The sequence below is a fragment of the Platalea leucorodia genome (assembly GCF_965183815.1).
Source record: "Platalea leucorodia genome assembly, chromosome: 12".
Taxonomy (NCBI): domain Eukaryota; kingdom Metazoa; phylum Chordata; class Aves; order Pelecaniformes; family Threskiornithidae; genus Platalea; species Platalea leucorodia.
The window spans coordinates 8,340,120-8,361,518 of record NC_138834.1 but is presented as its reverse complement, the minus strand read 5'-3'; the positions used below and the strand labels follow the sequence as shown (position 1 = coordinate 8,361,518).

Below are 21,399 nucleotides of genomic sequence, written 5' to 3'. Positions count from 1 at the left end.
AGATGCACACAAATACTTAGCATCGACCAGGAGCAAATATCACTTATAAAAGACATGGAAAGTTCAGACTGTAGTTGCTACTCATCTTCCACTAGCATTCAGAATTTCAATCTCCTGAATAATGAAGACTTCCAGCTTGTGTCACTGGCGAGTCAGGACACGAGAACAAAGGCCAAACTACCAAGCTAATATTCCATGTTAATTTGAAAGGGTAGCATAGGTGCAACTCAATCAAAAGTAGCTTCTGGAATTTAAACACCCTAAGAGGAACAGATTACATGCACCTCAGGCATTAGAAAGTCCTTCCTATAGTTCTTCTCATAGTTCGGTTTTGTGTACATTTTCTCCAAATCCCACAACTCCAGGCTGGATATGCACACTCACACTTGAGCGTACGTACCTGCCCTTGCATGGAAGTCTCTGTACATCTTCTCATCTGAAACTTTTCTGCTGTTGCATCAGCCCCACATTTTCATATACTCTAGCACTATCTTCTCTCATTCTAAAACAAAACAAATATTTACAGTCTGAAGAATCGAGTTTGAGAAAACCACATTTGTACACACAGTATAATTCAGTGACAATTTATTTTGCTCAATTCATTAAAAGAGCAAAGCACAGGGCAACAGTCTAGGGCAGATTCTGTGACAACTCATTCTTATTCGAGGTCCCTGAGGATTAGTTAGTACAGTTCAAAATTCACACACCAACAACAGAAGTGAACTTACTCTGGACACGTTGGGGTTGGGGTACAGGGTGGAAGAGGGCTCTGATCCCCACTTGTCTGGTCCGATAAAGAATATTTAATGTTTGTGTATTCATGACCTTTTCTCTTACTCTTCTGTGAAGCAAAACACAACAAAAAGCCAGGTTTTGAATTACTAGTAGGAAACAATCATTGAAGTAGTGCAGAAATTGCATGTATAACTCTGTATGTTTTTTGAAGAAAGGTTTTTCCATGAACAGAAGAGAGCTCAATTCTGTAGATAACACACACAACATGGATAGGACCTAAACGTTGGCTTTAGCTATTTGTTACAAGACCTGAAAAGCCTCACTTTTCAATACTCCTCTTTCCACCACCATCTCCAGCAGAATGTACCAACCTTATGAACCAGCTCTTGTACACAACCTTCATCTTACTTGGCAGGAGAAACCACATTTCATTCTTTAATAGAGAGTACCAGCCAGTGGGCTTCCCACTGACCTTATTTCCAACTTGGAGATGTGGTCAAATGAGTAACAATGTTGTTTGCAAGATCTCTAATAAAATAACATCTTAGCCCATTAGGTTTGATATAAAAAGAACCCAAGCTGTTATTTGTATTCTGCAGCATATGTTACAAGCTGCAGCCAATTGTGCTGGCATTCATCTAAAGATACTGAAGGCTCCAGCAAGCAAAGCTACGCTAGGAAAAACACGGGATATAGCTTTCTTAATTTTCAAGACATTCACAACACATGCATACACTGAAACCTACATATAAATTAAAGTCTTGTTTCAAAATTTTACAGGGTACTGGGCTTTGGGTTTTTTTGTTTTGTTGGGTTTTTTTTGGGGGGGGGGAGGTTTAAATGCTCGAACAGGTACTAAATAACTGGCCTGAATCAATCTCACAGAAGTTGTCAGAGCCTCTGGGGAGATCTGGCTGCTGAGTTTCCATTAAGAATGCTCTGTATAGCAATGTAGGTTGAAGTTTTTCCAAGATGGCCTTCTGAGACTTGCTCAAAACTTGTTCAACTTGTTCTGTTATTTTACTGAACTTCTCCCCTCTCAGCCTCCTACTTACTCCTGACAAATCACTTTCAAATAGACCACCAGGTCAAGGCTAAAAAATAAGATTTAAATAAAACACAAAGGTTCAAACTCGGCTGCATTCTACAGTGTTATGGGTACAAACCCCTCAGGTGCCAATAATATTCTGAAGCCCAAACCTAGGCCTTGATTTCCACCACCACCCCCAAAACTGCATGATGAATGGCAGTTCAAGTTACAGATGAACCGTACAGTAAAAGCAATTTTAAAACAATCAGTCAGCTCTTCTATTACTTAAGCTGACTGAAACAGATAAAACAAGGCAAGAAAAAGTAGATATCTGGCTTCTCTTCCTTTTGCTTAATTCACTGTAATTATCCTTTCTAATTCAGAATAATAGAAATGCATTAAGAGCTACTTGTTTCCTAGATGCAAAGATATAGACATTTCCACAGGGAAAAAAAAGAAAAACAAACAAACCCTAAAACAAATTCACTTTGCTTTTCTTCTACACTTGTAAGAAGACAGGCAATATGTAACATAACACTTAACTCAATGAAACCTTGAGGCTCTCGGCGTTGCAATGCAAGAGAGAATGCCAGCAGAGGAAGGAAATTTTTCCTGAATATAAACAAAAATCAGGCATATCTATGTGAATGGATGCAGCTACTCACGTATCCACTTCTTCAGCCCAACTGGCTCTAAGTCCTGCATGACAACAGGCTAGCTAATGTGACTACCTAATTTCTTATCAGAGCTGGCTTGTGTTCATCCAGGTTGAAAAGCAGACAGGGAGCACGACGCCATACTCCTTCCTATACAGGTGCCCTAATTCACTTCACCATTTGGGATTTTTTTCAACTTTCAGGTTTTACTGTTTGCAACTGCAATTAAAGCAACTGCAGAGAGAAGAAGGTTCCAGAAGTTAAAGTTTCTCAAAACACAGCATTTTATTCCCAAACTCTCCTTCTGGGGTGAAATTCAAGCATTCCATACAGTATTCTACTACTCTACTCAGCCATTTTTTTTCTGCTCTATCAAAATGTTTTGGAGCATTCCAAATTCACCATGTTTTTTTCAGGACACTAGTTACTACAGTCACCCCATAGCTTTGCTTTTGTCTGAAGAGTTCTATATTGTTTTATTCCTAGAGCTGCCACTAGCTCTAGTTATAGGTCAAGACCTCCTGAGGTAAAGCAATGTTCTATTTCCAGTTTCTTAAAAGTTTTATACCTGTGCCTTCTGAGCTAGTAATGGAACAGAGGATGAAACACAACTAACTGAGACTCATCGCTATAGGAGAAATACACTGCTCCACTCAATAACAAAACACTATTCAAAACCCATTACAACGATCCAGAGTGTTACAGATCTACTGTGTAAATGGCAGCAGCAGAAAGAGACCGTATTTAAAAAGCTAAGGATACAAGGCTTGCGTAATTACACACACAGAGATATGAGGGAGCTCTAAGGCGAAGTGAGACAACAAAGCCAGGAAAAAAACAGTACACCTGAGGGATTTCTTGTTCTTCACTTTGTGTCTAATCACCCTCAGAGCACACGACAGCTGTCCTGGGGAGAGGAATAAAGTCTCCATCCTCTCTGCTGAACAGCGCGTCTACATCATGTAGGCAAATATAAAACAAGCTCTGCCACACTCCAAAGCAGCCAGAAGCCACACAAGAGTGCCAAGCCGGAGCTGGCACACTCCATCTCTAAACAGGGATTACAACTCACACCTGGCACTGCGCTAACCACACAGCTTCCCACATCTGCCCGATCAGTTGTGTGGGTCTATCTCCTGAGCAGCAAGCCAGCTGCAGAAGGAAAGATACTGAAATTCTGAAACAAAGAGATAAAAATCCCAGATGACCAGAGGTTAGGGCAGGGAATGAAAGCAACAGCAAGTAGAATGTCAGTTCTTTATTACAAAACAAGGTAACTTCTGTAAAAGCCTGTAAAATTTGAGTGCAATGAAGTACTTAAACAGGAAGAAAGAGGTGAAGGTCTTGTGGTTGTCACCACATACTCAAAAACTTTTCTCATCACACCACATCACTCCTCTGACTGCTTTTTGTTGGACACTGTACTGCAAGATCACCACACTCATTCTTTAATCTTTCAGTCCAACATACTTACCTCTTACTAATAAACATGTCATTTAAGACTCCAAAATACATATTAGGGCTACTAGCATTTGAATTTGATTATCATACTTTAGAAATACAGTTAACAGATTGGAAATCTCTCTAAAGCTCAACAGAGCACAAGGTTCTGTGTTAATTAACAGAGCCTTATCTTTTATTCTTCTTGCACAGAAAACTAGATAATATTAAGGGAATTTGCTATCTGGGGTACAGGGACTGGGGGACAGGATCCCATACATGCAAGCATTTTCATGGAAGGTAAAGCAACACTAGCTGCAGTCACATGGAAAAGCCTCTCAGACTGATGATTTTCTTCCTCTGCAAGTGGCCAAACACACTATTTTACAGTTTTCTAATTCCACCTAATAGTTTAAGTAATTATTAAGCACAGTGAATTGAAATACAGGCTAACTTCTCTGAACAGGGTTAACAAGTTACAGACCCAGCCTCTTCACGATGCATTGGTTATACAGTCAGCAGTCAGGCCTCCAAAAGTAACAGGCAGCAAACAGGCAACTCGGCTCCCTGTTCCAATGATAACACGTTCCTGCGTAACATTTTATACTCTAGGACAAATATACCTGCTCCTCTTCAATTCTGCGCTGTAGCGTTTCAATGTAGTGCTGTACTGCCATGTAAATAAATCTGTACTGTGCTTCTGTCTGAACCATTCCTGACCGTTGTGATCTCACCATCTGAATGGTCTTTGGAACATCAATATCACAGTCCACACCTAGGAAGAATCATTATAATGTTAAGAACAATGAAATAAACTATGTCTTTGGAGGAAAGATTGGCCTCATCTTCCAGCAGAACACAGCACAGTTGAATGATCTTGCAATAAGCAAGATTGCTAACATTTAACACAGAGGATTTGTCCTTGACTACTAATACACAGATCTGTAGAACTGTAGCGTAACATGGAAAACTGTCCTGGGGGAGAAAACTGCATCACTTCACACTGTTCCCAGACAACTTTAAATGCAACCTAGCTCAACATACATGCTGAGCTAGCATTTATGGCAGTTTATACATAAATACAACACCATTCTCTGAAAACAAGTTACTCAAATTCAGCATGCATGAGTACATTGACAGCCACACACTCATGAATGATTTTAGAAGAAAAATAAATAATAAAAATAATAAGAAGAAAAACATAATCAGACTGCTGGCTAATCCTCAGCTGAAAGTTTTCATTACACTGAACTGGAGCAGGGTTTCAGCACTTTGACTCCAGCTAAGTCAAGAGGAATGAGCAAGTCCTTTCTATGCCAAACACACACGCCTACTTTGTAGCATCACTAGAATCCTCTAATTCCATCAACACTCCTGCTGTTTCACTGCGATGTATCTGTCAATGTCCCACAGGAAAATAAAGGCGGGGGGGAACCTACCTTTTTCTCTGATTATGTCAATAAGAATATCAATCACAATGAAAGTTCCTGTTCGCCCAATCCCAGCACTGTAAAAAGAGAAGGGGGAAAAAAAGTTAATTGTTTTTCCTCTTTTTGAACAGACACCAAAACAGTAACAGAAGTAAGAGTCCAATATTAATAGACATTAGATCTCCAAATTATAGCCAGAGTCAAACCAAGCCACACAGCCAAAAGTAACTAGAGACCTCATCAACTTAACATGGCAGAGACAGAAGACATAACAGCACTCTGTACCTCAGCGTTTATTAACATCCTTGAATCAGAAAAAAACTACAAGGTCAGATATAACATTTCCTGGCCTTATAAAAAGTACCTCATTTATAAGCCGAGAGTGAGGAGAGAGCACTCACAGGAGGTGAGATGGGACACTAGAATTCCCATGATCCCACAACCTGAAATGCATCTAGCCAAGACTGGCACCACCTTCTCACACAACATCAGAAATTTTTATTCATACAGACATGCACACTCTCAAAGACAGCCTGCTTAGAAGGTAACCATTTGACACCTATCTAGAATATATCATTTGGCAAAACTTAAAGCACAAACACCTTGACAGATGAAAGTCTGAGTAGCTCTTAGGGGGAAGCTGTCGTCTTTTAAAGTTCTCAGCTCCCCCCACCAAAAAGGAAAAAAAAAAAGGATCCAACAGAACTCCAAAGGCATAGAGAGCAGTAGCAAGAGAGGCATAGTGCATCACCATACCTGCAGTGGACCACAACTGGTCCTGCATCAGAAATGCTCTCCTGCTTGTGGTGCACCTCCTCTAGAAAGTCTAGTACACCACCAGGGTCACTTGGGACTCCGTGATCAGGCCAAGTTCTGAAGTGATATTGCCAGACTGTTCGCTCTGTGTTCCCCTAGAAGGAAGACGCCAACATGTGAAAACAAAATCCTTCAGATCAAAACCCAGCTAAAAGCATTTATGTGGCAAAGTTGAGTCAGATCAGAAGGTGGCATATCCAACCTGCTGCTCAGTATCCATCACGCCACAACTCTTAAAGGAGGGAGCAAGCCACACTTCTTCCTGGCCTGACAAGTCAATCACAACACCTGCTTCCTCAGCTCCCTCTTTCTCATGCAGTTGTTTCCAATAACATTTCCATCTTAACCTTTAGAAGCCATGGCAAAGTTCTATCTGAGGGTGACCAACAGCAAGGGACCTTCCTCTGTCATACTCATCATCCACACCTAGTGGCACTTACCTTACGCACTTCTTCTCACTCAGTTCCATCCCATGGACATACCAATCTAAGACATCTTGCCGATTTGCTTCTTACACCATTTGTTTTGCACCCTGATCCAAATTGTTCCTTAAGAAGGAAATGCTATTTCCACACTAGTTAACTGTTTCCTTCCTCATCTTTTGTATTCCTTCCCTCAAGTGTTCTTGCTACATACTGGACCCACACACAACCGTTTTCTTCTAGTGCAACAGTCTCCGTGAAAGGGAGCAAATGCCTAGCTAGACTTGAGCGTGATTACTTCAAAGCATTGTCCCTTTCCAGATTTCCTCAAAGCTATGCAGATGTCCATCTTCTGCCAAAAAGTGCTTAGGTACATGAATCTTCAATTATCCCAAGAACAAAGAGAAAGATGTATGGAACTAAACTTGGAGCTTCAAAGAAAGAGACAGGGCTCAATTTATTAATCTCTTAGTGCTTTTATTGATTCCAAAGAAACAGTCTATTTCTGCAATTTTTTTTGTGATCTGCAACCTAAATTAAAAGGACAGAGTTACTAACATACTTACTTGCCCAACTTTAGAAAGCTTAAGTTCTCTTAGTGTGTAATCGTGTGCCGCACTCTCCTTAACATTCCTAACACGCATAACGCCGTACTCCTTTAGGGAATATTCATCAGGCCAGTACTTGACACACTTACTCTGGGGGAAAAAAAAAAAAAAAGAAAAAATTAATCAGTAAGAAGAAAGGCTGGTTCGTAAACTGGTTAACAAACACATTTCTGAAACTTCCATTTCTGAATACATAGAGGACAATTACTAGCACCAACTAGACAGCTAGCTGACAAGGTGAAGGACATTTTAGGGGGAAGTTTCTCTTCCCCATAACAAACACCAGATGACTTCAGACAAACAGGTACAGGCAATATCTCCTTTTAGCAGCTTTTGTGATCACCTTAGTACCTGCTTTGCCTCGATAGTTTCAGAAACTGGAGATTAAAATACCCTTACTTGTATCTCCACCCATCTACGGGTTTCAAAATACTGAGAATTTCCAGTGGAATGCTGTACCCTTACAGGCTATTCTACAATCAAAACCCAACCGCCTGCAAAATAAATACAAGTCAAAGGCATAAGCCGTTTTTAGCAGAAATGAAACTTGGATGCTTGCTTTTTCATCACTTAGAGCAGAAAGCGCTAACATAGCTCTCTAATTCAACCACCAAAGCAACAAAGAACTGCTCCCTATGGCAGGGGACTGAAGCCTCCTGTGTCTGTAGGTTTTGAAATCTAGAGCTTTTGGTGTGCTGCTTCTCTCTCAAGATTATCTTTGGCCCGGGATATATTCCATCCACTGAAGAACTGGTTTGCCTACTACTACTTTCATTTGGTTCCTGTAAAAGCTTAGGAAAGAGCGAACTCCTGTTAGCCTGTGAATGTCATACAAGTCCACACAGTATCAAATGAGATATTATAGTGGGTACATAGATGCAGCTTCCAGCAATAGCAAATGCAGACTAAACGCCGAGTACTACAGAGAAACATTTCCTATTTGCAGTTACTACTGCATATTTACGAGAAAACGGGGCAACAAGAAAGTTCCTTCTGCCAACACAAGATACAGTAAGAGATGCTTGAACACGTGTGTTCCAGCCTACTTAGGCAACAAGATGCTTTTCTGTTACTTTTGCCCTTCTTTCCCTGCCGTCTCCAAAAAGGTACATGCAAAAGAAAAGATGTTGATCTTAGCGTATGCCAACATAACTTGCAGTTTCAATACAGCACTCTGAACACAAGAGCAGCTTGTACAGCAAGTCTGAACAGTAACACACGATGTTAAAACAAGCTTTAGTCTGATAGAGGGGATGCATGTATTATCAGCTCAATGGACTGCCTCCAAAACACCACTATTTTAATTTGTAAGTATTCTTATTGCTGCTTCTACAGTGCACTCTAAAGCATATTCAGAACTCTGTGTGGATCTGAGATGTTTCAAAGTTCCTCACTTCCTTAGGCAACACGCTCTTGAACTCATCTCTGATGTAGAGGTTTCTCTCCTTCCTGCAGATCTGAAAGCACCTTGGCCTGAGATAAAAAAGCTTTTATATCAGGACTGTTATTTGCAATTCTGGAAGAAGTGAAATAGGCATCAAGAAAAAAAAAAAGAATAAAGAAAAAAAAAAAAATCAATGCATCCAGCACTGATTAAGTAATCAAACATTTTAATGTTTTATACAGCCAGGGCACAGAAAAAAGGCTTAGCAAAACTTGGAAAGAATCATGGAGAAACTGCAGAGGAACACAGGCCATTCTGTAGGTGCAAAAAAAAAAAAAAAAAAAAAAGGGTATTAGGTGTATTCAAGTCAATTCTTCCAAAACAACCCTGTAATTTATTTCTCTTCTTCCAAGAGAAAGATCTAAGAGGAAGGTCACTGGAAAGGGGTAGCTTCTCCCTCCTTCAGTTCATTCTCAGGAAGGAAACACAAATCATTCCCCTTTATAAAGGCGATGAATGGGCAGAAGTTTACAAAGCCTAAAAAAAAAAAATATCCACAAGACGGAGTCTAATGGTTTTTAAAAACACCACTAATGGCAGCTTTGATACCTAGATTAGGAAGATAAGCCCATAAAGTCTACTGCTATTTGTCTTCAGTGCATATACACAAAGCCTCTTTTTTTGTGGCAGTGATAAGGAACCCCGACAATTACCAGTCACCCATAGAAAAACATTAGCTATACTTTCAATTTTTTTCCAAAAGTGACGCTCATCTAACAATAGCTTTCCATTCAGAAACAGATCCTCGCATTATTGAAAAAGGTAGACAATGGTACATGGAAAAAGCAGAGAAACTGTAAAAAAAAAAAAAAAAAAGAGAACAGAAACTCTTTACCAAACAGAAAAAAGATCAGAAGCAACACATTCCAAAGATAAAACTACACTATACACAGGAAGCAGTATATGACTGTTGCCAGAATATCAGTACCCAACTATTTCCTATTCTTTCCTGCCATATGTCATTAGAACCCAGAAACAAAGTAATAGCCTCAGATTTGCCCGAAGACAGCGAATAAGACAAGATCTCTGCACTTTAAAGGGAAAATGGAGGTTCTTGGGATACCCCACTGCAAGAAAATTTCCTCTTTCAGAGCATTAAATACTGCCAGAGCAGTTCACAAGGGGCTTGCAGATTCTTGAGGCTGAACAGGCAGCTGTCTTCACGCAGAACAGGGCAGGCAAAGGACCTGACTTTAGGAACAAAAGTGCTAAATCACACCTGGTTGAGGGATTCCTAACCAGGTACAGTTTCAGTTGTAATCGCTAGCTCAGCATGTAATAAGAATGTTACCAAATTCAAGCATAGAAAGTAAACCCAGAAGAGAGAACAACATTCTAGTAGAGTCCAGTAAACGTGACTTGAATGAGGTGAACCTGGGGCAATAACTTCCACATTATATTGTAGTTTTTAGGTAAGAAGCAATATTATCTAAATTCATTCTTATAAAGTCCCACAATTCTGCTTTTCTAGTAAAGTCTATACAAACTTGGTAAGCTAAAATAAATGGCAATACTTTTGTTACAGGAACAGGGATTTTACCCCTTCAAGTACGCAGAATGCCAGTTTGGCTACATGTTGCATTCCAGTGCCTCATTCCCTGAATAATTTTAAAATACATAAATTCACATTCAGTAGTTAAAATTTAATCAGTCAACCCTTAAAAAAGGGAGGCCTGATGATATGACAGGAGTGTACCCTCAATTCCCACAGGCACCAACAAAAAAGGACACTCAGCACCTTCCAGGTCTCCAGAAACAGTGGTGGCACACCAGATTTCAGCATATAAATCAATATAACCAAGTCAGTTTAGTCCTTACTTGCATTCAAGTGTCACGACCTTTCCTAAGGCCAGTTTGAGAGTCTGTTTTTACCTTTCCTCTTTCAACTTCTTTTGTTGTCATAACAATAACTCGAGAATTCTCCTGGAACACCATCCTCCAAAAATCATTCACCGTATTCTGTAGGCAACCTTGAGTAGCAATGTAGCTTTTTTTTGGCTTTGAGTTGTTGCACTTGGTTTCAAACTCAGGCTAGAGAAAAAGCAATTTAACAAATGGTGAAAAATGGTTACAAGACTAACTTGGATTTAGGCGAGTATGTTAAAGAGTAGACATGGGCTGTGCCAACAAGATTCCTGTAGCTAGAAGTATACTTACCATAATAATATTAGCATTGATATAGTCTGAAACAGGTTCATTTGGATCACCATCATGTAGAACAACTCTGGTATGATCAACTGGAAGAACATATATGTACGTTAAGCACTTGCATCTTACAGTTGTGAAAACACAGCTATTTTTAAACATCCGACAGACAGGTACATTTCTTACTGCTACCAGAAGTTATTAAGTTATCAAACTCACTAAGTTAGCAGCTAGAATATTCAACCTTTCCTCTTTTGCCATTTCTTAAAACAAGTGGCCAATTCATAACAAGCTAGATCAAAATAAGTGTTCGTGACCCCTAGGAACTCATGAGTACATGGACAGTCAAGCACTAAGTCAAGGCAAATGGCCGCTGGATTTGCACCATGCAGTTCTGTACCACAAATTAATCCTCTTAAATTTAAGCATTCCAGTTTGCTGAATAACAGTTTAGGGATGTGATGCTTTTAAATGAAAGCTGAAGATAAAAACAGTATTTGGGAATCAAAATATTAGTATCTACAAAGTGCAAATGTTTGAAGACAAATTGGAAATTGCATGGGCTAACACTGACAACATAAGAGGGGAAATTATCACTGAAGAGAAGAAAAAGCACAGTGGTGATTAATTAACCCTGTATTTATGAGTTAAGAAAATAAAGCATAGGAAAGTAGCAGGCTTACATTATAATGAAAGAAATCAATACTTACAGGGTAAAATGTTTTTGTATCTATTTTTGTTTTTGTTTTCCTGACGCTGACCTTCTTTACGACTATAGAGGAGTTTGCATTCCTGCTGCTGTAAAGTCTAAATGAAAACAGCACAAATAACTGGTTTTAATAAGAGCAGTATGGCCTGTTTCACCGTCATTATAGCGATCCTTTCTCACAAAAAGGATAATACTTGACTATAATGCCAGGTGGTCAGAGAAAGAGAGAGAGGTACTGGATTTCCCCATTCAGAATTAGTACAGCATTGCTTCCAAGGTACGTAAGAAACACAGGAGCACGAGTGACAAGGCAAGCTGTTTTCCACCTGATAATTATAAACACCTATGAATTCAAAGCTTCTTTAAACCACAAACTATAACCAGCAAGTCCCTCATGATACTGTTCTGACCAAGCAGACCCAAGTTGGTCCCTTAAAGCTTTTAGCTGTAAAACACTGCGCAAGGAAAACATAACTGGTTACAAAGGACCAGAACAAAAATTTTGGAAATCTGGGAATCTTAAAAGGCACACAAAATAAACCAAATAACACAAGCAGCATTGCACAGAGCAGGTCCAAATAAACATTATTTATCACTAGGTCTTTCTCACCAAGCATAGAAGTTGGGAGTACTACCACATTTCTCCTTTTTGCTGAATTAGGCAGGTAAGGAGTTAAAAAATTTCCACTGAACTGCCATTAGCTTTAGAACCGATAAAGATTAGTAACTAATGCATTCAAAACATTGCCAGCCTGCAGAGGAGTAAGGCACTTTGTGATCCAGTGCTTCTCTACCTGAGCTGTACCGGATTCCTCCAGGCCTTAGCAGCCTTCTTCCGCTCCTTCAGCTACAGCGAGTCTGTAGTAACACTGCTGGAAAGCCCCCAAAACAAGTCCCTGAGATTACGAAGGCTGTGTTACAGCAAGGCCACAAGAGCAGATCCTTGCAAGCTGCAGCCAGACCAACTCTAGACAGCCAAAGAGGAGGAAGGAGCATATGGAAAACCCAACAAAGCACATGCAACTGTATTTAAATATCAAGCACAGTGCAAAGTCCTTCAGCAGTGAGAAGCAGAATATTAGGAAGATATTCTTGTCTATTCCCGCAGAACAGAAGTCCACATGGGAATGCTACAGTATTTTCAAAGGTATGGATGAGACAGGTAAAATGCCAACGCACAACCCACCACCCCAGTCATGTACCACTTTAAGTGCTCCAATTATTCTCTTCTACCAACATAAGGCCATTTCACTAAACCGGTACAAAATTTTGCCCAGACTTTCTCATATTACCCTGTTGGGGGAGGAGGGGGGTGCATTAGATAACCACAAACAGGGTTATCCATAAATCATTCTAGTGCAGAAACAACAAATCTGCATGGGGATTTCTCTTGTTGGCCAGGAGCTAATTTCTCAGTGCCTGGTTCACCATTAATATGACAGGGGCAACAGCGATTCCATACTTCACAGCCGTGTTGCTTAGTAGCAAATCCCCTACTTGCAATGAAGCTGGAGGGACCAGAAGCTCGATGTCTTTGTTCCAGGTTTTAATCCCAAAAGCAGTACTGGCCTGACTAAAAGGAACACTCAGGCTTTGGAAGCTGCTCCCACTCTTAATACTCTTGCAGAGATTGCTTTTACTTTAAAGCTTGGGCATGTCAGGCACATTTCCTCACTTCTATTTCAACCTCTGTTACTACCTCACTTAGTGACCTTGGACAATTAGGCTTGTCCTAAAGACAGGGAAACCACAGAAAGAAAGCAATATAGGAGAGCTGCAAGGCTTCATGCTTGTGAAGCAAAAGAAAACATATCCCCATAAAGCATTGCTTCCTACTACTAGCGATGGCTGAAACAGCACTTTGCAGTAAGCTCACCTCTTGCCACACTGCAAGAGTCTTACAAGTGCCATTATCACAGAGCACCTTTATATAATATTAACGCTTTTGAGTCTCAGCCAAGTGAAACGCCAAGCAAAAGAACCAAAAGCTAAACTTTGCTAGCAGGTTAAAAGATGGAAGCAATTAGGAGTGTGGAAACCATAGCTTCAAACACATCTTCACTTCATACAGTTAATTATTATTGCTTTGAGCATCCCCGAGGAGAGATCCGTGAGCAGCAACGACTTCTAACAAGCCCATTAAGAGATGTACACAATGCAACAATAAATCTGAAACATAGTCCTCAATTTCACTGCAACATCCAAGCATTAAGCTCACCAAACAGCCATTTTTCAGAAGCAAAAACATTACAAGGACTGTCAACATTTCTGCCTAGTGGTTCATGGGACAAGAGGTACATTCTTAAATATGCCTGAAGACAAGTAATTTATAACCACCATCTGGACTGCCAAATCATAAACAGCACAGGCAGAGATCCATGGACAACCTGGAGTTTGCCCCCCTGCCACCAAGGCTGACAGCTATAGATTACCTGAGGTGAATGAAAAAGCATGACACCGAAACTGCTATGAGATTGCTTCATTTCCAAAAACACAGTGGGGAAAAAAAATAAGGTTTAGTGCTGACCTCACTAACAGCAGTGAAGGGGAAAGAGAAGTTGAATATCTCACAGGTAAAATCATTTCTTACATTTACTTTTTCTGTAACACTTCTGGCTTGCTAGCAAATACTTCTCTTCAGGAAAGCCAAAAGACAGGCAAAGACTTTCCTTCTAAGGACCAACTGATAAATCCATTACAAGACAAATTTATTCAATAAAGACCAGAGGTCAGAAAAGAAGTCGTAAGTGTCAACTAATAGTTCTGTCATTTTCACAAATCAACAATCCATTCCTAAACGCACCACACAAGAGTGCTTCCCTCCAGAAAAAGAAAAGAAAAAAAACATACATTGATTCACACAGCTTCGAGTAAGCCAGCACCAATTACAAGGACGGCAAGCCAACCGGGCACACTTTTTCCTTTTTATGCCCTCTGAATAAGAGTAAGATATGCTTGGAGTCTCCAGGGAAGCCAACAGACACCCTTTGCTTGGCTAACTTGCAAATGTATGTTCAGGCTAAACCCCACAGTGATCACAGGCACCATCTACACGACTGTGTCATGATATGACAAAGCACACCACTGATCAGTCTTTGCAAAAAGCACTTAATTCCCAGATGCAAGTTTTAGCCATTACAGCAGGTGTGGTTAAACTGCCTGGCTCTTCAGGCTCCGTATCAAAGTTCACGTGTTGAACTCTGCAAGAGACGCAATTCAAAGGTTGAGGCCAGTTTACCTCCAGGCGAGGTTCACAAGCAATAGATGAAAACCGCTCCCCAGGGGATCCACCACTCTACCGTCAGGGTAAAGCAGAGCCCCAAGCCCTCAGCAACAGCCAGAGTAACCGCCGCTGGCTTGCTCCCCGCTCCAGGTGGGATTCTGACCATTCAGCAGTCCTGGGTCAAGGACTGTCCCCCCGCATTGGGCACAGGGGAAGGGAGAGGAGAAAGCTTAATCCTCATTTTATGATCTCCCCACTGTCATGATCTCACCTTCTTATATTCCACCCACATTCATAGTGAAATGTGTTACCTCTTTGGTAAGAGTCTTTTGCTTTTCATGGATTTATTTTTCTCCTCGTGACAACAATCTCAGAGCAGAATAGCCAGTACGTTCAGCTAATGAATATGTCTGATCAAAAAAGAGTTTCTTCAAGAATCGTTGCTTTGCAAATCCATCACTATTCAAGAAGTTTCTCAAAATAGCATTACACAGCCAAAACCAGCCTCTCTGCCACAGCTCAGGACTTTCCAGTTTCCTGTTGCCATCTGCTGGTGGAGTTCCAGACTCCACTGTGGTTCTCTTACGTGTGTGTGGTATAAACCAGTCCATTATACTTAAGACACTTCTAAAGCTTTTGGCTATGACCATCACGTGCACGCAGCTGTGAAGTGACTCCAGTTGTCAGATGGGTTAGGACCCAAGCTAGACTCAAGCAGTTTGGAATGTGTTGGTTAATGCTCATACTTAATCTCCTCTGCTTGAAAAATCAGCAGTTTCAGCTGTATTTTCTTTCAAACATAAGTAGCTCCCCGAAATCATTAGGGCTTCAAAGATGGGGAGAGCTGGGCCGGCACAGCTATGTTACACGCACACGCACACGCACACACACACACGAGGTGTGCAGGTAAGACAGAAGGCAAGGCAATGCTACTTGCTGGGAGGAAAATGGAATTTTGGCTGCAGGCAGAAACGAAACACCCAAACAAAACAAAAATAAATCTCCAGGAGTCCAAAGAATACATATAATCAATGTTGCTTCATCTCAGAGCGTGCTACCGCTACTGCTTCACAGTAGTTTTAAGGTCCCCAAAAACAGCTATCAAAAAGCCACAAACTCAAGGGCAAGAGCATATATTGACCGAGAAATCACACTGAGGTTTCCTTAAAGCAACGGTACTCAACCTCCCAAACACAGCAGAGCGCAAACCGAAACATCCTCTGCACTGAGGCATGCAACAGACAGCACGGTGCAATCCGCTTCATGTGCACAATACATCTGACATATTCCAACCGCATCAGATACGGCTACTGCACTAGTACTCGGTCACCAAGAGTAACATAGGCTAAGAATTAGTCCTTTGTCTCCAGAAATGTTAATCCGGCCTACAGACCTCTTCCTGTCCACATGAAGAAAAGGAACACAGGAATGAACCTGATTAATTGTCCTGGTGGGCCAGATACAGTTGTACATAAGGCTCCCTCATGATGGGGAGGATATTCAGGAGGAATTGTGCTAGGTACTGAATGAATAGCCTTGAAGAACATAATTAGCTCTCAGAATCAGGAAAAAAGGCAAATATTTCAATCATTTTACTAGCAGACACAAGAGTGGAACTGGTAAAATTTTAACTCATGCTGTACCTGACACAGGAGATGGGAGCAAGAACAGGGATCTGAAGCGACAGAGGGGGAGATGAGAAAATGCCAGGAAGGCAGTAACAAACCTAACTTTTTAGTAGTGTAGAGATTTAATACCGTAACACTTGGAATGTAATGAAGTACCTCAAATTCTTCCCAGAAGCCCTGCTTGACTTTATCTGTAGTCTCTGCTAGCTTGCTTAGCTCTCGCACTCTGCTTTCAATCTCTGCAGCATTAATACGGGTAGTATTCAGAGGCTAAGAAAGATACAAATATTAAACACAGGTATAACAAAGGACAACTGTGAGAAGACAGTTAAAACACAAATTCCCTACACTAAGAATATTTTATATAGGCAATTCTAGGATCCAGGCATCTATTTGGACTTCAAAACTTTACAATTTATACAATGAAGGGCAGTGAGAGTAGAGAGGAATGGGGCAGGGAACAATTGCTTTTAGATAAAGTCTCACGGTTGTTCTTCAATACATTAAGTTGTCTCATTTCTGGACTAGCCCTGCAATCCCTATGGACCACAATGAAACCACAAGAAGTTCTGCATGCATCAGAGACACAAGAGTCTATCCTTCACAGGCATCTAAAAAAATTGTTCCCGTTTAAATGACTGACTTCGTCATCCTGTTTCACAAAGTTTAATTCTTCAGTTTTGCATTAGGAAAGAAAAAAAAATGATGTCTCACAGAACACATGGAAAAGCCTGCACTTCAACAATATATGCTGAAGGTAACAAAGCTTAGTGGTGTCTTCTCCATTCACTCACCTGCTTGAGTTGCAGTACTGTGCCCAAAGTTTCTACCATAGGGTTCTTCTTGTAATGTTCCACTAGATCTGTCAGAGAGTCAAATTTCTCCCCTCCACCAACATCGTATTTCAGATCCTTGAAAAAGAGATGCTCATCAAAATAAATGCACTTCATATGATGAAGTCTACTCTAATATCATCTTTAGGCTATGCAACATACGAGAAATTCTCTTTAAAACCGTATGTAGAAGAATCTAGTAAAATCCTTCTGCTAAGGGATGGCAGAACCTTAATAAAAACAAACACACACACACACACGCTATGGAGGACATTATCCTTTCCATCATCTAATTGAAAATCGTTTTATCTGCCTTTTCAGGACAGCTGATTCCTTCCGAACTGAGGTTCAGTCAGCTCAAGCAGGCTACCTGAGCTACACGATTAGAATCCAGGAGACAGCCTTGGAAATCAATTCCGATTCCTAAGAGAGTATCATTGGGTCCTGAAAGGCTGGTATTGACTGCCACCATCCCGATTTTAGGGAAGCAATGCTAAGTTATTTTCCTCAATGTCATAAATACTACTTGTAGTTAACTGCAAATCAAAGAGGTTTTCTCAAAAAAAAAGAAAAAAGAAATCTGGTAGTTTAGCTTTTACGGTCTTCGTAGGCCATTTCTATCTCCAAACTATTTCTGTTACCGCGTTTTAGTTGTTTTTAAACAATTAAGATGCTGCACTGTCTTTTAGGATAACAGAAGAAAGAGAAAATGATAAAATCTGTAATTTTTTTTTTAAAATAGCAACCCATGGGCATATATGAAAATATCAAAATACTATAATTTAATAATATTTCAGAGAAGAACTACCCTATATTAAATTCAAGCTTTAGATTTAAAACCGTTCCTTGGATTCAATACTCAAAATTTTCACAGAAAGTTGATCGCCTATCAGGTCCAATTTTATAAACTGACAGGGGAGAAACAGATATACTCTGATGGATCTCTGTTTGTCCAATTACTCATATTTTTATATAACTTATCCAGGAGACTGCAACTCACTTAAGAAGATTCATGAACGTGAAAGGCCCCATCAGCAGAGGATCTGAGACAGACTTCTGATGCAATCAAAAGCAAATCTATTAGAAGGTACTTGACAGCATAGTATAGTATGACATGATTCAGTCAGGCAAGCAGTCAAAAAAAAAAAACCACTACTAGAAGTTTGATGCTATCAAATTAGTCAATTTGATCAAACAGATGATATATAGCACATAGAGTACCACAGGGAAAGGGGAAACACGTTTAGCGCTCTGTTGCCAAGTGCAAGGTGGCCCTCCTGTTAGAACAAACCCACCGCCCGTGGAAGTAGCCCTGTTACAGCAGCTCGTGCTTCATCATACCTGGCAGTGAATCATGACATGTGTCACTTTAGATTTCCCATCATTACTCTCTCCTTTATCATCTCCTGTCCGGACAGAAAGAACAAAGTCCCCAGGGTGGCTTTGACTCTCACGCACAAGAAAGCTTCCATGTTTTCCTTTTTCTGTTAACAGTTTTTCAGCTTCTCTTCCAGAGAGATGCCCATGAAACCACCTTTAAATAAAATAAGATATAGACAGGTACCCTACTTGTCATTCCAGCCATGGCTGAATCCGCTTGTTCTAATTATTTATAATAAAGTAAAACGCTTATGTATACTGAAGAACAACGTCCAGGTCTACAGAAAGCCTCAGTTTATAAAAATAAAAACCAAAACAAGCCTTGGAAGTGTACATGTACATACACATGAGTGATTACAGAGACACTTCAAAGCAAGCACTTCCATAAGCACTGAAATTTGCATTTCACGAAGCTTCAAATGAAGCTTTGATTTGGCTCCTTTACAAAGTCCACATGGATTCCCTGGTGTCCAATAAACATGAGCTTACGCTGCAACCTTTTCCTCAGTCAAGGCATTTGTTCTTTTATTTCCTTCATGATGCACTTTCCTGATAAACCTGTGGGAACTTAGCATCTTTGAGACCTCACCCTTCCCTCACATTAGGAAGTGGACAGGATAATCACATCAATCCCATTTCTTCAAGAAACATGGCCAAAAAGGCAATAATCTTCCCCACTACTGTTAAATACAAGCCATTCTGAGGAGTGAGAGAACTTGTTTTAATATTTTTCCTTGTTTTTTCACTTCTGATAATAAACTGATATCTACTGGTCACAGAGGTTTATTTCTGACATACACATACTTCCTCAGTATATGTCAAGTCTAAAGTCTCAGATTCTCCTTACTAGCCATGCTCCCAAAAACATGAGTTTGAGCAATTTGGGGATTTGCATGTCATTCACTTTCTCATACACAGACCCACCGCTGGAAAAATTGTATAAAGTTATGCCCAGAAATATACCCGGGAATTCCTTGCAGTAATAACAGCTTCAGCAAGCTTTAGGAGAACTTCTATGATAAAACATTCTCCCAGTAAAAATAAAGGGAACTATGCCCTCTTTTTTAGTATTGTATCACACCAGGAAGAATGCTGAAGCAAATACGTTCTCGGGCTTAGATTGTTTTACCTTTAATCATGTTTATTAGGCTACTTTGCAAGTAACCTCACTGAAGTCAGTGGGAGAACTTTCAGTACAAGATAATGGCCACCCTTTCATCAAATGGAAGCTGACTGGAGTGTTAATAGGGATAAAACATGCATTTATCAAGAAGTGCATGGACACTGAGGTTTTCACCACTATTTCTCTGACCTTTCAGATGTAGGATCAGCACAGTTCAGCGGATATTTCAACTCTATAACATCTCCATTCTTTTCCTTGAGCTGTCCATGATGTTCCATGTAATACTGGACTAACTCAGCCAATGTAGCAAACTTCTCTCCTCCATAGAGGTCATAGTAGTCTCCTGTGTTCTGGATCTTGATGTGGGTAACAGCTCCAGTTCGCCTAAGATTTGAAACAAAGGAAAAAAAAAAAACAAACACATAAGTCAGCTGATTTCCAGTCACTTTTATATTTAGTGTTCTGTTGTCTGAGTTAGAGAAATCCATACTTTTGCATCACTTTCCAACTGAAATATTGCAGAATAGCTAAGCTAGTGCACCTCTGAAGTGTGCTTCAGCCACGTTTCAGTGGCTTGCAAGAAGGGGAAGTGGCTATCCAACAGTCAGGAAGAATAAGAAAAAAAACTTAATTCCGTAACAAAGGAATCCTTGAAGCCAGCGTAAGCTCTGTGGCCTCACGATCTCCAGTAGAAATCCCTCAGACCCCTAAGAATGGCACACCCAAGCACAAGGGGTAGAGGGGTGAGGAGAGAATTCATCATTCTCAAGACACCCATCGGAGCCCGTTTGCTGCTTTCCCTAGGATCTCACACTAACTGCTAAGATCTCTCCTTCAGTAAACAGTTGCCTTTGCCTGATGTAAATCATTTGCTCCCACAGTCTCTAGTATTAACGAAGAACAGCTCTCTGAAAGAGTCCCCTTCTGTTCAACAACGCCCATTATCTCAAAGGTATCCAAGCAGCATTATTCTTATCACCAATCCCACTTTTCCCTTTTCCTTTATTTACTTCTGCTTGCCATCCTTTCCCCATCCTTACCACTACACACACAGTGTCAGGGGACAAGTGTCACAAAAGGCCTATTTTGGGAGCTGAAACAGCACCACAGTTGTCCTTAAAAACTTGCTGTCTTTTCCTGTAAGAGAATCCGGATAGCATTTTCTCGCATGCATTTGATCAGTAATTCATATCATCTCTGCTACTTTCAGATGGTTATCGAATAGATTTTTAAAGAGCTAAAAGTAATGCTATTATGAATCTACTTCTGCTTCCCCTTAACTTTTTCTGTCTCTCTGCAGAATCAGAATTCACCATCCCTCCAACCTATAGTTTCCTCAAGTTGGGTAAAAGTAATTGAGAACCTCTCCACAGAAAATGGGAGTAAAAAAAAAAAAGAGGGGAGAACAGTGAACAACAGACAAAAAAGTGGTTCGTGCATTCTTTCACCTCTTACAAGTAGTTCATTTACAACTCTTTCCCATAGAACAGCATCAAACGCAGACTCTTATCAATCTGGGGAGAAAGAGAAAAAAAATTTAAAAACTTACCTAACGGAGAGTGTAAAGTCTCCTGGGTTACTTTTGCTGGGCCGTGCCAAAAAACTGCCATCAACTCCTCTCGTTAACAGTAGGTTTTCTGCCTCCACCCCAGTAATATTTGGATGAAACCATCTATAAAAGGTTAAAAATAAAGAGTGTTAATAAATTAATAGAAGTTCTTCTGGTTTTCAGAGTTAACTTACATGACAAGACTAAACAATCCAACAGCTTCAAAAC

At 40.3% G+C, this 21,399-nt stretch overlaps 1 protein-coding gene across 4 annotated transcripts in view; it reads right to left on the bottom strand.

The window, feature by feature from the left end:
* PTPN11 (protein tyrosine phosphatase non-receptor type 11) overlaps positions 1–21,399 on the bottom strand; it is a 43,136-nt gene that overhangs the window by 16,973 nt on the left and 4,764 nt on the right. For 3 of the 4 annotated variants that reach the window (XR_014229563.1, XR_014229564.1, XM_082324988.1), the window contains exons 2-15: positions 21,172–21,294; positions 19,812–20,006; positions 18,461–18,653; positions 17,081–17,197; positions 16,443–16,556; positions 11,437–11,533; positions 10,739–10,818; positions 10,454–10,612; positions 7,096–7,227; positions 6,048–6,202; positions 5,301–5,368; positions 4,485–4,636; positions 729–841; positions 401–502 (exon numbers count right to left, since the gene is read on the bottom strand). Coding sequence is in view for 2 of the 4 variants with exons in the window: in XM_082324988.1 (XP_082181114.1) it covers positions 433–502; positions 729–841; positions 4,485–4,636; positions 5,301–5,368; positions 6,048–6,202; positions 7,096–7,227; positions 10,454–10,612; positions 10,739–10,818; positions 11,437–11,533; positions 16,443–16,556; positions 17,081–17,197; positions 18,461–18,653; positions 19,812–20,006; positions 21,172–21,294 (1,768 nt within the window). In the remaining 2 variants the exon portion in view is untranslated. Of the gene's footprint in view, positions 1–400; positions 503–728; positions 842–3,513; positions 3,599–4,484; positions 4,637–5,300; positions 5,369–6,047; positions 6,203–7,095; positions 7,228–10,453; positions 10,613–10,738; positions 10,819–11,436; positions 11,534–16,442; positions 16,557–17,080; positions 17,198–18,460; positions 18,654–19,811; positions 20,007–21,171; positions 21,295–21,399 lie in introns of those variants that run through there. The other variant, XM_082324989.1, reaches the window with a different exon arrangement.